At 44.9% G+C, this 16,171-nt stretch overlaps 1 protein-coding gene across 3 annotated transcripts; it reads left to right on the forward strand.

The window, feature by feature from the left end:
• Window positions 1–647: 647 nt before the first annotated feature.
• Window positions 648–10,716, forward strand: BMI1 (BMI1 proto-oncogene, polycomb ring finger). 3 transcript variants are annotated; one of them, XM_043479402.1, is made up of 10 exons: window positions 648–785; window positions 5,623–5,753; window positions 6,077–6,173; window positions 6,814–6,869; window positions 6,958–7,008; window positions 7,168–7,276; window positions 7,357–7,402; window positions 7,807–7,905; window positions 8,293–8,373; window positions 8,467–10,716. In XM_043479402.1, the coding sequence occupies exons 2-10, from the start codon at window positions 5,642–5,644 to the stop codon at window positions 8,794–8,796; spliced, it is 981 nt and encodes a 326-aa protein (XP_043335337.1). In that variant the 5' UTR covers window positions 648–785; window positions 5,623–5,641; the 3' UTR covers window positions 8,797–10,716. The 3 variants fall into 3 exon arrangements, with proteins under 3 accessions (XP_043335337.1, XP_043335338.1, XP_043335339.1); XM_043479403.1 differs by lacking the exon at window positions 648–785 and adding an exon at window positions 1,115–1,271; XM_043479404.1 differs by lacking the exon at window positions 648–785 and adding an exon at window positions 5,118–5,246.
• The last annotated feature ends 5,455 nt before the right edge of the window (window positions 10,717–16,171 follow it).

Here is a 16,171-nt window from a genome sequence, read left to right on the forward strand (position 1 = left end):
CGCGCTGCTCCGAGGGGAGGGGGCGGCCGCGGGCCCGACTACACCGACACTAATTCCCAGGCCGCCCTTAAGGAATGAGGGGAGCACGTGACCCGGTGGGGGGGCGGCGGGGGGAGGGGGCGGGCGGACTCTGAGCCATTTTGGAGCCGGTGTCAGTTTCCACTCTGCCTTCAGCGGTGCATTTTTTTTTTCCACCCTCCCCTCCCCCGTCCTCAGCCTTCCTCCCCTCCCCCCGCCTCTCCGCACGCACACACACGGCGCCCCCCACCCGCCCTCCTCCCCCCCAACGGCAACTATGAAATAATAATCGTAGTATTAAAGGCAGAGATCGGGGCGAGACAATGGGGATGTTGGCGAGGGAGCCCCGATCCGGATTAGAAACACCTCCCAGCCCCGCAGAATAATACTGATCGCGCCCCCTCCGCGCGCTCCCTCCCCCGAGTGCGGAGCGGGAGGAGGCGGCGGCGGCGGCGGCCGAGGAGGAGGAGGAGGAGGCCCAGGAGGAGGAGGCGTTGGAGGCCGAGGAGGAGGAGGAGGAGGCCGCGGAGGAGGAGGAGGCCGAGGCGGAGGAGGAGGAGGAGGAGGAGGCCGGGCTCGGGAGGCAGCATGAGCCGAGCGCGGCGGCCGCCGCTCCTCTCGGCTGCGCTCGTTGCCCATTGACAGCGGCGTCTGCAGCTCGCTTCAAGATGGCCGCTTGGCTCACATTCATTTTCTGCTGAACGACTTTTAACTTTCATTGTCTTTTCCGCCCGCTTCGATCGCCTCTCGCCGGCTGCTTTTTCCGGGTACGTAGGAGGCGAGGCGCCTCCGGGACGGGGCCTGGGGGCGGCGGGGGCCGCGCGGGACTCAGGCCGGCCGCGGGTAGACGGGGAACGGCCCCCCCCACCGCGCCTCGCCCGCGCCGGCCGGGAGGGCGCTGACAGCGTGGGCGCCGAGCCCCGCGCCGCCGCCCGCCGCCGCCCGCCGGCCCCGCGCGCCGCCCGGCCCCGCGCGCCGCCCGCGCCCGCGAGCGCGCGCCCGCCGCCGCCCGCCGACTCCCGCGGCGCCGGGACCGACCCGCAGCCCGCGCCGCGCCGCCGCCGCCAGCCGGCCTCGGCGCCGCTCCAGCCGCCGCCCGCTCCAGCCCGGACGCGCCGCGCGCGGCCCCACGTTTTAGTTCCTTTCTCCCCCGAGCGCCCCTCTACACCCTCGCGACGCACATGGCCCCCGAGAAGAATACTTCTATTTGCAGCCTCTGCGGCTCTCCCGGCCACGGCGCCCTTTGTTGAGAGGTAGATTTTGATGAAACGGGGACGGGTGCCTGAAATCGGGAGCTGCTTGGGTCAAGTGGCTTCCCTCCTATCCCGAAGAAAGGGCTTTGGAGGGGTTTAAACAGCCAGAGAACGCCCCCATTTTATAGGGACGGGTTGCTTGGGGGGCCGCGATCCCGCCAAGGTGGATGTTAGGCTGAAAGGAGCCCGAACAAAAATGTTATTAACTTAAGTTGGAGGGACACTTGGGTGAATTTAGATGGCTTGTAAGATGGCGGTTCCCAGTTGTTTCCAAGGTCTCCTGCGTTTGTGTTTAAAATGGTAAAGTTTTCAAGGTGTTATTTGTTGAGAGTATCGGATAAGTTCTTCAAATATTACTTGGGAGGTGCTCAATGGGAAGTGGGCATTTCAAATTTGGAGCTTTTTTTGGAGTGATGATGGTGAGTGGACGTTAGTCTTGCAAGAGGTTTCCTTTCTTTTTCCTCTTTTTCTTTTTTTCTCCGTCTCAGAGAATACAGTTTTGTTTTCTGTTTTTTTTTTTTTTTTTTTCTTTTTTCCACCTCTAGTATGGGATGCACTTAGAACCATGACTTAAGTCTACAACGTTTTATAGGTTTTACTAAATGTCAGCATAGGTCATGTGGTGAAGAGATGCTTTGGAGAAAGGAGCACTAAAAAGTTGAAGGCATATGTTTATGCAGTCTTTTGGGTTTGACAGCCATGTAGCACGATCTTTTCCCCAGAGATTTACAGTTAATAATTGGAAGTAAACAAGTATAGAGACTTTGATCATTCCCAATTGCAATAAAAGGATTTAGTGGGCTTAGTGGTCACGGTTCAGTATCTGAAATAGAAGCATGTATTAACCCCTTCCCAGAAAGTAGGCAAAATCCTGGGCATATTTATTCAAATCCAAATGTAGGTTGGTGATGCCTAGAATGTTATGTGTAATTCAACTTATGTTTTATAGGAACCTTAACCTCCATGTTCTGGAAACATAAGCCACACTACAGTCTAGAAACTTAAGGATGCCAATTGTTAACAGCATATGCTATCTTAAGACTATATTAACATTTGAGTTTTATTTTAAGTAGAATTCCTTTGAGGTTGATTTTATGAGCAAATTTATAAATTTTTAAATAATTAAGTTCATTTCCATACATCTGCACCAAAGTGCAGAGGGGTTTGAAATAACCTACCTGTATAAACTTACGCCTAGTAATAGTATCTTTAAAGCCATTAAGCCAATGTGTATGCATGTGTGTGTTTGTATACACATGCATACACACACTTCTGTAAGAAAATTGAGCATTTAGTTGCACTTAAGTCCATTGATGCTCTACCATTAAGTTCTTGGATGTGCATTCAGTGCCCCTAAAAGGTGAAATTCTCCCTAGGAGTCAAGTTAACCCCAACTTTACCGATACTTGTATTGGGCTGGGAGCCCCAACTGGGGTTATGGAGTTCATTTGCATTTCTTAGACTGCAATAGTCAAGCTGATTGTTAACATAAGAACTTGCTTCTGTTTTCCTTCATTTTGACATGACTGGTGTTAGGCCTCCAACTAAACTGACTGCCCCAACTAAGTATGTTATAATGACAAGCTTTAACTATTGAGTATTTTTCCATAGTACATTTGGTGCCTTTTTGCTTTCTTAACTGGCAGTTTCTGTGGTGGAACCTAGAAGGTTTTCCTTTCTAAGGTGCAAGAGATTGTTTCTGAAACTCTCTTATCAAACATGTCAGATGTTTTGGAAGTCTTTATTAGGCTGCCAGTGCTTTCAAGTGGTATAAAAAGATAAAGAACTGATTCTTACACAAGTAACAAAGTGATACTTACTAGCACTATGAATGGTTATAGGGTTGTGGCCAAATTCTTCTGAATTGAAGTGAAGGAGTTGTGTGAATTAAGACTTAAGATGAATTTGAAAGGGTTTTGGTCAAGTACGTGAGACTTAAATCTGATTGTTTTCTCTCTTAATATTTGTATTTGTCTGGTGTTAGTTTTATATACAGGAGAAATTAAGGCAGCTGTTTTTATTAATGCCCCTTCCTGAACTTCAGGATCCCCTGGCATTAGCATGATGTGCTTTCACATGGAGACAGAAGTATCACCTTGCTAACTATCAGTCTAGGAAAGGTCCTGCTGTTTCACAAGGAGAATTTTCTTTCAGAACCCAGAGGCTTGTCTTTAATCACCAAGTACAATAGAATTAAATATTGCTACTCTTTAGGGACACTGCTCCACCCACAACTCCTCTGTAACCCCACTTAGATATATAGTAACAATATGTTGACAATATTCCTCTAAACAAACCTTCCAAAGATAACTGAGGAGTCACACATGACGTTTTCTGGTTGAAGTCACTCTTTGCCACTGTGGTCACTTTTCATAAAAGAGGCTTTGTTTTGTTTTTACCATCCCCCCCCCCCCTTAGTACTCCAAAGCTTTTAGTTTCAGCCATTGAACTGTGTTGATTAGTATTTCCCTCTTCTGCATTGAAATTCCCTGAGAATTAAAACCTCAGAAGCATCTTCAAGTTTCACCAGTTCCTAGATTTCTGTTCAAGGCAGCTTTGAGAATGTGCTTCAGAGAAATCTGGAAGCTTGGTCTTATATCAGATTCTGAAATGAATGAAGTGGGAGTAAGAAATGCATTTTTCGAGCATGCTGCACGAAGTAATTGACTTCCCTTATTGTCCACTGGTGTATTGTTGCTGACAGTTCCCCCCGCCACTCCCCTCCCCGTGACTTTTCTATAATATATGATATCTGTTGGGAATGTCATTTCATTGTGTGGAGGTTTGCTTGGAGGTTAGGCTGAGAAAATGACATTTGTTTTTCTCTGCTATGGATGCTCAGGGCTGACAAGGTGTTGATTTAGCGTTGGGAATGGGCTGGTCACATGGTTCTTTAACTTATTGTCACTATCGTCGATTCAAGTAGTTTTTCTTGTCTCCATCCAGCATAGTTCAGGTAAAACACAAGGCTTTGTACTCGCCTCCTGTGCGGTAAAACAGATTTCAGTTTTCAGCCTTTCCAAAACTTTGTATCGCTCATCTAATCTGCGGAAGAACTTCCTACTAGAGAAGAAAGCATTAAAGAGGTTCATTTCAATAAACATCTCTGCAATTTGAGCCCTGATGGTTTCGGGCTAAGTGCACAGTTGGCAATTCTCAAAAGATCCCTTCGTGAAAATTTTGACCTAGTGATTGCACTGGAGAGTACGAGTCAAGATCTGAAAGAAGCTCTTCGCGCCGAGTCCACATGGAAAGAGGCCCCCAAGAGTGTCCGAAATGGCCGAGAGTGCGGCTTGCATTTTCCTTTACCACTTCACGCTCCAGGGTCCCCCGGGCTGCCTACCCAGTCGCCCCGTTCGGGATCCTGGTCCCCAGCGTCAAGGGGCCTCGTGGGGCCGCCCCACCCCCGCGCCGCGCGCCCGCACCCCACCCCGCCCCCGCGCCGGCCCCGCCCCCGCGCCGGGCCGGGCCCCTCCCCCGTGCCCGCCGCCGCCGCCGCCGCCGCCGCCGCCGCCGCCGCCCGGCAGCCCCGCACGCCAGCCGAAGCTCCGGGCTCGGCCCGGCTCCGCGCGCGGAGTTGCAGCGGTGGCCGGATGCCAAGTGTAAGTGTAAGTTGCTATGGAAACCCCGACAGAGGCAAGTTCCGAATCCGGAGCGAGACGGAGCCCCGGGCGCCGCCGGATCCGCCCCTCGCATCCCGGCCCCCGGGCGTCCGCGCGCTCAGGCCCCAGCCCGAGGCCGACTTGAGGTGCTTCTCCTGCGGCCCAAGCACCCAGCTCCGGAAATGCCAGGGATGCAGATAGAGCAGAATTTGCTTTCCCTTTGTATCACGTCAAAACGTGCCAGGTTCTGGTGGCTGGAACCGCCTAAAACAACCGGAACCCCTGGGAAGCGGGGGCATGCGCCTGGATTTTCGATCGCAGAGCCATAAGGAAGTTTTACGATAAATTTGGAGTCCTGGAACAACCCCTCGCGGTTAGTAAATATCTGCGGGGAGTGTGTGGCGTCTGCAGCAGCCGTGGGGCTGCTGGGTTGGAGGACAAATGGAAGAAAACGACCCGAATACTCTCAGCTCCCAGCCCCCACCTCAGACCTTTTCTTCTCACTCCTGGAATGACCTGTGGGACCAGATACTACTTTTTTTGGATTCTTTTCCACCTTTTCAGTAGAATTGATCGAGGTCTGATCGGTGAATTCCTTATGTAGAAGACGTTGGGACAATCCTGCTGTACAGTGTTAAAAATGCATTTTATGAACTCCTCCAACATTTCAGAGCGTATGGTTCCTGGGAGTTGGAGATAATCTCGATTCTCTTTCTGTGAATTATAGCCAGTATTACTTTGTCTTTTAGGATCTTTTATCAAGCAGAAATGCATCGAACAACCAGAATCAAGATCACTGAGCTAAATCCCCACCTAATGTGTGTGCTTTGTGGAGGGTACTTCATTGATGCCACAACCATAATAGAATGTCTACATTCCTGTGAGTACCAAGTTTTAGACCTTTTTGTGTCGTAGATATTTAACATCTTGTCCTGAAATTTGAAAACTAACAATTCTGTCTATCCTTAAGAATGTTGGTGCAAAGCAAAGAAGTTGTTTTCTTCTCTTGTATTTAATGACTTTTTGTTAATGTATATAATAAAATATTATTGTGTAAGTATTCTCAGTCTATCAACTGAGTTTAATTGTAAATACCTTTTGGCAGTTACCATTTTGTTACTACTAGTTCTCTGTTTCTGACACTGATTTTATTGTTTAGCATCTAATTTCTGAACTGTAAAAAATTTGTGTTTTTACTTCTAGTCTGTAAAACGTGTATTGTGCGTTACCTGGAGACCAGCAAGTATTGTCCTATCTGTGATGTCCAAGTTCACAAAACCAGACCACTACTGAATATAAGGTAAGAAAATGTTTAAAAGTCATTGTTTGAAATAAATAAATAAATAAATAAAAGTCATTGTAATTTTTATTGGAATTGTAGAAATTAATAAATTATAAATCTATACATAAATATTCAATAAATTGTTGACTTTATTTATTTCTTCACACAAAATTCACCCTTCGGTCCCCATCTGATATGCATGTTTTGTAGAGGGTAGCCCCCTTCATTTCTTGGCCATTTTAATGATGACTAAACAGATTTTAAGTTTTTTTAACCATATTTTAGAAATCGAATTCTTTTTACATTTTTGCATTGCCTTACTGACCTTGTGACAGGCAAGAGTGAATGTGTTTAAACTGCTTCCATTCTCTCTTCTTTGTTCTCTTTCATATTAGCTAGTTTGGTCATTTGAAAAGCACACTTCTCTTAGTGAAATGTGAAGAATTTATTAGTGAATATAAAATGAAATATTTTACCAATTTAAGACAGTGCTACCACATAAAGAACTTTTATCCCCATAATTATGTTGATGTAGTTATAGACAGTGTCACAATCAAGTTAAATACTATAACACAAAGAAAACAAAGAATGTGTTGCAATGTATGAACATTATAGGTTTTGCTATATTGAAAACTTAATTTCTAATTTATTCTCTCAGGTCAGATAAAACTCTTCAAGATATTGTATACAAATTAGTTCCAGGGCTTTTCAAAAGTGAGTAACTTGCTTAAAAATAAACATTTTAAAGGTATTTACCGGTTTTACCTGCTATACCAAATATTTGTCTTTTTATTCTCTTTAGATGAAATGAAGAGAAGAAGGGATTTTTATGCCGCTCATCCTTCAGCTGATGGTAAACTCTTTGGAATGGAAAAGATATTTTATTTGGAGGGAGAACTTATTCAGTAATTCATTAAAACTAAGTTTAAAGTACAGTTCCATGCTTCTATGTATGCAGTATTTCATTTAAATGTTTAATTATTAAAAATTGAATTTTAAAATGTCTTTATAGCTGCCAATGGCTCTAACGAAGATAGAGGAGAAGTTGCTGATGAAGATAAGAGAATTATAACTGATGATGAGATAATAAGTTTATCCATTGAATTCTTTGACCAGAACAGGTAAATTCTTTAGGAAATATGTTTTATGCTAATATATTTATTAGATACATTGTTTGCTTAATAAATTATTTGTTTTTTAGATTGGATCGGAAAATAAACAAGGATAAAGAGAAATCTAAGGAGGAGGTATGTTCCATGGACAAAAACACATTGTTTAGATTCTCGACTTTATGAGAGTGAATGTTGCCCTTTCGAATATCCTAGGGTCGGATGATGCTACCAAATAGAAGAAAATCATTATATTTGATGTTTTAGAGTTGATCTATATCTGATAGTTAATAGATGGAATTTCTATATGATTACTATTCTTACAAAATATTTTCAGTAATATTTAATGCTTTGATAATACTGAAGGAGTCTGTTCATCTAGTATTTATAATAATAGCACATTCAAAGTATAGTTGAGAACAGTCGAATCTCAGCTTTGGTGTTAGTACCTTTTATCATACTCAGACATCTATCTAACTGACAAAAAAAAATCTTAAAGTTAGGAGTTAAAAAAAATTAACTTTTCTTAATTATGCTTTTAGGTGAATGATAAAAGATATTTACGATGCCCAGCAGCAATGACTGTAATGCACCTAAGAAAGTTTCTCAGAAGTAAAATGGACATACCTAATACTTTCCAGGTATCTACTTTATGGTTTTCATGCGTTTGATGTAAATGCTTTTTCAGAAAATTCAGTGACCTTTTTCTTTTTGCATTCTAAACCCCAAAAAGCAACATTTTTTTTTTTTAAACTTGGTACTTTATTTGAAAATAGCTCTTTAAATGTTTGGTATGGATCCTGTTTTATGCTATGAAAGCAAACCCCTTAATGATTTCAAGAAGTTTTTCCTCATTTGAAGTTCCAAGAAGGATTCTTGCTTTGTCCAAATGCTTGGAAAAAGTGTTTCTTTAAAAGCGTTTTTGTTTTTTTTTTAATCATTTTTGGATTATATTTAGATGATCAGAAAATGTATATTCACCATAATTCTTTGTGATGCTTAATAATTGAAGTGTTGTTTATCAACAGATTGATGTCATGTATGAAGAGGAACCTTTAAAAGATTACTATACACTAATGGATATTGCCTACATTTATACCTGGAGAAGGGTAAGTAAGCATACCTGATGCTCATAGATTATTTTGGTAAGCTGTACTTAAAGATCTAAGACTGATTCTTTCCCCCTCCTCTTAACTTTGTAGAATGGCCCACTTCCTTTGAAATACAGAGTTCGACCTACTTGTAAAAGAATGAAGATCAGTCATCAGAGAGATGGACTGACAAACACTGGAGAACTGGAAAGTGACTCTGGGAGTGACAAGGCCAACAGCCCAGCAGGAGGTATCCCCTCCACCTCTTCCTGTTTGCCCAGCCCCAGCACTCCAGTCCAGTCTCCTCATCCTCAGTTTCCTCACATTTCCAGTACTATGAATGGAACCAGCAGCAGCCCCAGCGGTAACCACCAATCTTCCTTTGCCAATAGACCTCGAAAATCATCAGTAAATGGGTCGTCAGCAACTTCATCTGGTTGATACCTGAGACTGTTGAGGGAAAAAAATTTTAAACCCTTGATTTATATAGATATCTTCATGCCATTACAGCTTTATAGATGCTAATACATGTGACTATCGTCCAATTTGCTTTCTTTTGTAGTGAAGTTAAATTTGACTATAAAAGATGGACTAGATGTGATATTCATATGGACGTTAATGGAAAAGAAAGATCATTTCTCGAAAGAATTAGTTTCAGAGAAAGCAGGCAAGATGTTTTTCTGTGTTAGGACCGATGTGAAATGGTTTCTGTCACCATTGTTTGGATTTGAAAATCTGCAGTGGATATAAACATTGGGCCGTAGTTTGTTAATCTCAACTAACGAAACCTCCATTACATCCTCCTTGATTGTTCTTGTTATTATGCTGTTTTGTGAACCTGTAGAAAACAAGTGCTTTTTATCTTGAAATTCAACAAATGGAAAGAATATGCATAGAATAATGCATTCTATGTAGCCATGTCACTGTGAATAACAATTTCTCGCATATTTAGCCATTTTGATTCCTGTTCGATTTTTTACTTCTCTGTTGCTACGCAAAACCGATCAAAGGAAAGTAACTTCAGTTTTACAATCTGTCTGCCTAAAAGCGGGTACTACCGTTTATTTTACTGACTTGTTTAAATGATTCGCTTTTGTAAGAATCAGATGGCATTATGCTTGTTGTACAATGCCATATTGGTATATGACATAACAGGAAACAGTATTGTATGATATATTTATAAATACTATAAAGAAAATATTGTGTTTCATGCATTCAGAGATGGTTGTTAAAATTCTCCCAACTGGTTCGACCTTTGCAGATACCTATGTTTGAGCCTTATCAGCATAGAATATTTTTAACGTGGATATCTAATTCTAACTTCTGTTCCATTGGAAGCAATTGGCATTATTGTCATACGGATTTTTCTCTAGTAATACCTTTTACTTTTAAAATCGCTGCATTAAAGGAAAACTTTTCACTAAGGCATTTGGAAATGCTGTCGTCATTTCCTGTTGCTTACGATGGTAATTAATGTGTTTTTAAAATGCATATTGATCACTGTAATTCTAAGACCAATTTTGAAATAAGCCAGATTGCTGGAGAAAGAAAATTTTTATCTAAAATTATTTTAATATGTGGCATAGTGGAAATCTCAAATTTAAGAACTGCTTTTACAATTATAAACAGTGGAATATACCCTCTCTGTAACGTCAGGAAATAGAAGCAATTTATTGTGAGCTTCTACAGGTATTAGTTTTTAAATAGAGTGAGCATGTTGAATTTAAAATATGAATATCCCCCCACCCCCAAATTTTCAGTTTGTGTTTTGCTTTGGTCGAACTTGGTGTGTGTTCATCACCCATCAGTTATTTGTGAGGGTGTTTATGAATATTGTTTCATGTTTGTATGGGAAAATTGTAGCTAAACATTGTCCCCCGTCTGCAAAAGAAGCACAATTCTATTGCTCTGTCTTGCTTATAGTCATTAAATCATTACTTTTACATATATTGCTGTTACTTCTGCGTTCTTTAAAGATACAGTAAAGTTTTATGAAACCACAAAATACATATATTTTTATTTTGACCTAAATTTGTACAGTCCCATTGTAAGTGTTGTTTCTAATTATAGATGTAAATTTAAATTTCATTTGTAATTGGAAAAAATCCAATAAAAAGGATATTCATTTAGAAAATAGCTAAGACTTTAATAAAAATTTGATATGAAAAGCACAATGTGCAGAAGTTTTGGAAACCCTGTTGTGGATTACACCAGGTAAAGGCTAAAGAACATCCATTGCTGTCTTAGTGATGTTGCTGAGAGTACATGCTTTGTTGTATAATTGCTTGAAAGCCCAATGGAAAGATGTATCTGTTTATTTACTTTATAATCTTTGAAGTAAAAGTTACTCATGTTTGCCAATTTTGGTGAATTTAACTTATTTTTCTAGGCTTTTCTTCTCAAGTATTTCATGATGTTATCTAAGACAAGAAAAAAAAGTTAATGAAAGTTTCAAGTGATGTTTTTACTTTGGATATGACCATGTATATAAAAAATGAAAAAGTATTTTCAAAGGCTAAAAACTTCAAGTGCTAGTGGACTGTCATTTGACTTAACACAAAACCAAGTCTTAGGACCAACACAGAGCTCAAAGACTTTACCTCTCAACTTTTTATGGATTTATTTTTTAATTTACTTAGTAAAATATCAGATACTGCATTTATAGCTCACCTAACGCTATTTTCTCATGCTTGAAAGCATGTCCATTTATTTTGTTTGAAAAGAGGAATTTTCCCCCAGTCAATGTGAAAATTGTTTAAGCTTTAAAGGCTATTTCAGCTAAAATTTGTCTTTAAATAAAACAGAAGAAAGATTACAATGTTTTTTATTTTCGATAACCAGCCATCAGGCTTGACAATTAGGCTTTAAAAACTTTTGCTAAAATGCCACTTAAAATTTCAACCTTACAAAAACCCATAGCTGCTAACTTTGTAGCTCTTAGTAGTCAATGCAGGAAACATGAAAAGTCGGCTGTTGCTTCTTAAAAGTATTCTGGGATTCTATACCACAAAGTTAGAGCTAAAAATACTCCACAGAAAACACCTAAATTGATTTCACAGATTTTAGCTTAAATGCAAAAAAAGAATGAGGCTGGCTCCTGTTGTGTAAATAGTGATCTATCTTGCTTTACACATGCATACCCCTTTACAAGTACTTTCTTGCTTTTAAAATTGCCGGCCGTTAATTGCTCTGAGTTGAAAAAAAAAAGTTGCCCTTCAGTTGACTTCACCTACCAACCATAGTGCTTCGTTTCCATATTCGTATGTGCAAATGTTAGGACCTCTGGAGGTACAATGCAACCGGCAGAGTAAGCTATTAGGGCTTTTCCTTCATCCTTTCCTCCTATTCTTTTCCCAATATTAGAGTTGCAGTTCACTTGTGGTCTTTTGGTACACTCACTGTATAGGCCTATGAAGTTTTGGTATGAAAAATTAATAGGAACATAAAAAGAACCCATGTGAAATCCTACTTGCACTGGCCAAGGAGAAATGAAAATGTTTGGTTTTTTAAAAAGAGCTTATGTTAATTAACCTTTAGAGGAGATGGGATTTTAATTTTAGAAACAATCTACACATTGAATCTAGTCTCCTTTAGAATCCTGAGGTGAAGGAAGTGTTATTTTTGTCCACTTCTCTTTATACTTCAAAAGTTTTAAAAATACATCTTTTTCTTCTGGGTATTCCATTGCCCTGGGATGACAGTTGGAAATTCTGATTTAGTGTTCCATGGAATGGAGGATCCATGTTATTTTGAAATACAATGATTGTTTCCTTCATACAATTTTACTCGCGTGTTATCCAAAAGAAAAGGTCTTGATGAAATAACATTTTAAAGGGCCACTAAGAGAAAAAAAAAAAGTATATACCTTTAAGACTTGTAAGGTGTAAAGAGCACAGAACGCAGCTCCAAGGTAAGGCTCTTGGGTTAGATGAAGTCATTTCTTGAGGATGTTTCTTCAAGTATAAAATGAACAGTACAACAGGTGATTATTTCTAAGGTTGCTTTAAAAAAAAATCCTGATTCAACCAAGATAAGCTGGACCACAGAATTCAGATAGATGGGTCCTTTACAAGGAAGAGAAAGTATCACATAATAGAACCTCCCAGTAGATTAGACGTGGAAAATACCCCGCGACGCCTTTCCATCGCCTTAAAAATCTCAAGATCGCCCAGTTTTGATTATGAAAGTCTCCGAAAATGTTTACACAGTCGAGTGTTTCCTGTTTCCGCAGTTAATTTTTTTTTAACGTTTTTTTCTTCTTTTGGTTCTTGAAACGGATTTCCTTTATTTGCACCAGTTTCTTTTTCTGAGTGTGCAATTTCTAGAGGTCTCACATGAAGACTTCACCACCAACTTTATGTCTTCATCAAGTCGACGACATCAAAAGTCATTTATCACTGGAAAGGCTATTCCAGGATCGTTGGGAGTTTTCTCAAGAAGTTCCAGAGCATGTGGAAAACTCACGCGAAGTCTCATTTAACCCTCTAGAGGAATAGTAAGCACTCAATAAAACTTCCAATGAACGAGTTAAATTACTTCCATTCTTCTAACTCTGGTCTTAAAATATCCTTTCCAGAGGCTATTAGAAGGGACTTCCCCAAAATAGCAAATGATGTTCCCTCAGACTCACCTACATTTCAATGTTTTAAAAAAGTTACTTCTTGCTGTTAGGTCGTCATAAACTCCAAACTTCAAAGTGAACCTGATTTCAAATTCGGTGCGGATTCGGCGCTCTCCAACCCTGTCCTTCTAAGTTAGCTGGAACCCAACTGACCCTCGGAAGGCTGCGGACCAGGGTACTCCCGAGACGCGTAGAAAATTGGGATGGGCGGAATGAGAAAATTACAGAGAAGGATAAAGAGGTGACTGGAGTCAGCGATGTCGATCTAGGGGCTCCAGTCTTAGGTCTAAGTGCCCCCAAGAGTGGAAATATTCAAAGAAAGCCGAAGACAGGAGCGCACGGCGCGGCTTGGAACATAGAGCGGGGGCAAGGGTAATTAGGCTGGAAAGAGCAACTGCTTTAAAAAAGAAAGAAAAGGAAAGAAAAAGGCTTCTTCTGTTCAGGTATCGGGTGGAAAGGGCATAGGACGCCCGCCTGGAGAAAATGACCTTCCTTTCCCGGTAAATGACCTGCCTTCCCAATTAGGGAGCATTCACCGAAAGGACGGGTTAAAGAGGAAACGACCCTTCTCCCCGCTTTATTTTTTAACTAGCAGCATTCCGAGGACTGCAAAGAGCTGCAGCCCAGCCCTCTGCCTGGGATCGCGCCGTGGGGTTCGGCCCGGCCCGGCTCGCGAGCCCAGGCCGCGGGGCACCGGGAGGCCATTTTGCGCGTGCGCCGCTCGCCTCGCGCCGCTCTCAGTTCCGCGGACTCAGCTCCCGCCAATTTTGAAAGCTAGATTCTCAGGCCCTAGCAGGCTGGGGAGGAGGGGAAACGAAGTCGTTTCTCCAAGTCCGGACGCCTTGGCGAGCCGCGGCGACAGCCGGGTGCGTGAGACCTCACAAGGCGGCCCCCGTCCGGCCGAAGCTTTTCCACCGGGCGGGACACCGAGGCGCGGCAACTGGCCCCCTGTCCTATGTCCCCGGGAGGCGGCGGCTTCGCGTGCAAAGCCCTCAGAAGCGCATCCTTACGGGGGCCATTCCAGATCATTGTCTCGCTTTGCCCTCCTCCCTGTGGCTGCTTCAATCCCTATCCTCTTGCTCCTTCAGTAACAAGGTGTCCTTGGAGTTCGGGGTTTTGTTGGGGGAAAATTGTAAGCCAAATTATTAATATAAAACTGCCATCCTGGGGGTTCCTAAAGGCTGAGCTTCGTGGACTGGAAAGGCCGATGGGAGAGAGTCCTTAACCCTCTTAACAGGTTGAACTTGTCTAATAGGTGGAACGGGCTCTAATACTCTGGGAAGGAAGCTTGACCAGGTGATAGTGTCGAGGAAGTGAGAGGCCGCGCGACAGGAATCTCAAGATCTGGGCGAAGGACCACACTTTGGGACCCAAAGGCGACGCCTAGGTCTCCGGCCAGGGCAAAACTGGGAGGTCCGGCGGCCTTGAAACCCCGGCGGGGCAGAGGATCGGGCGGTCGGAGGTTGGGACGTCGCCTCTGACGGCCACCAGGACGCAGTGGTTTCCTGCAGAGTCCGCGCCTGCCTGATTCCCCGGGGGCAGAAACGCTTTTCTGGCCCAGGACTCCCACGTGCGCCCAAAAACCGGGAGCGAGAGGGACGGCTTGGGGAGAGGGGTAGGGGTAACTGCAGAGAAGTGAAAGCGGCCTAAAATGGGCGACACCGGAGAGTCCTCTTTATCGGCGCAGACTGCAGGGGCCGCCATTTGGTGGCGGATTTCGGTATTTCTGTAGCACGTTGTGCTGAACTTCACAACTGGCTGGTCTACGTGGCACGGTCGTTTCGGAACCGCAGTTCTTAAAGATGCAAATTTCCCCTGCCCACCCGCCCCCCCACCCCCAGCCAGTCTCCAGGGATCCCCTTCCCTCCCCCACCCCGGGTGGAGGGCGCGGCGGCTCCGCTCCGCCTCGACCCGGGGCGGGGACCTTTCCTCGGGGCTCCACTGGCCTCCACGAACGCCCAAGGGCTAGTATGATGAGGGGTGGCGCCTAGCGTAGGACTAATGAGTGTTTTCCTCCCCGTTTTCCCCGAGATTGAGAGCCCGAAGCTTTCTCCCCCGAGGAGAATCTCATTTCCTTGGCGGGCGGTGATGGGCATTGTCTTTTTTTGCACGGACCGCATCCCAGCCCTGGGCTCTCCGCCTCACACCTCTTGGAAGCAAGGAAGAGAGAGGCGGGCCAGGCCTGGCGGGAAGGGACGCACCCGACGAGAGGCTGCTCCTCCCTAAGTGTAGGGTTAGCCTCCCGGACTCGCGATTACATCTCGGCCCGGCGCCCTCCGGAGACACAGGGGAGATAAACACCTCTCCGGAGTCTCAGGACGTCGGCAGGCGTCACCCTGGGTCACCCTGTCTTCGAGGATCTCCATGAAAAGCCCCCGAAATGCGAGGTGCTTATCGAGTGGAGAACAAAGGGCCGAGGGGCGAGCGCGAGGCGAGTCCGCGCGCGGTTGTCCTTGGCTGGGCCCGGCTCGGAGGCGGGGGGTGCCGGCAGTGCGGACTCCGAGCCCGGAAAGGAGGCGGCGGGCGCGCTGGGAAGTCCGCGGCCCCCGCCTACCCCGGCGGACTGGAAGAGCCCCCAGTCTTCGAGCCAGGGCTGCCATGTTGCATTCGCGGAGGACACTAGTGATTTGACGCTCCCGAGGCAGCGACACCTCCGACCCGAGAGCTCTTTGGGGCAGCCCTACGAGCGTCACAGCCCGAAGGGATCGCGGGTCGCGGGCGAGAGCCCGATCCCGGCGGGCTGCGGAGCCGGCACGGCCGCGGCGCCGCCGCTTCCCCTCGCCACCTTCCTTCCAGGGGCTGCGGGGCTGCGCGCTCGGCAGAGGCTCGGTTGCCAGTAGCAACCACACGACGGCGATTTGCAGCCAAGGCTGCAGCCGCCGGTACCGCAGCCGCCGCCTCGTACATCTCGGTGTCTAGCATTCAGAACCCTGGGGGTTGCCCTCGCTGACATCTCTCGCCCCCTCCCCGGGGTCCTCATCCTCCAGGACCCTCAACTCCGCTCGAAAGCAAGCTCCCCCGGCTCGGCCCTGCCCCCACGGCAGACAATAGACAAATAGGCTCGGAGCACATTGCAGCGCGGTGCTGAGCCGGCACCTGAGTCCCCAGGATCCTTGCGCTCGGCTTCGTCCCAGCCCCAGGTGCCCTTGTCTCCAACTTGAGCCGAAATTCTTTGTCAGTGGCCAGTCCATTAAG

This window comes from Cervus canadensis, chromosome 10 (genome assembly GCF_019320065.1).
Source record: "Cervus canadensis isolate Bull #8, Minnesota chromosome 10, ASM1932006v1, whole genome shotgun sequence".
Lineage (NCBI taxonomy): Eukaryota > Metazoa > Chordata > Mammalia > Artiodactyla > Cervidae > Cervus > Cervus canadensis.

Bases quoted from the DNA above. Each gene is read 5' to 3' on its own strand.
- BMI1 (XM_043479402.1), top strand. From the start codon at position 5,642: ATGCATCGAACAACCAGAATCAAGATCACTGAGCTAAATCCCCACCTA. The intron at 7,403-7,806 runs GTATGTTCCATG...TTATGCTTTTAG, and splicing joins AAGAGAAATCTAAGGAGGAG to GTGAATGATAAAAGATATTT. The intron at 7,906-8,292 runs GTATCTACTTTA...GTTTATCAACAG, and splicing joins ACATACCTAATACTTTCCAG to ATTGATGTCATGTATGAAGA.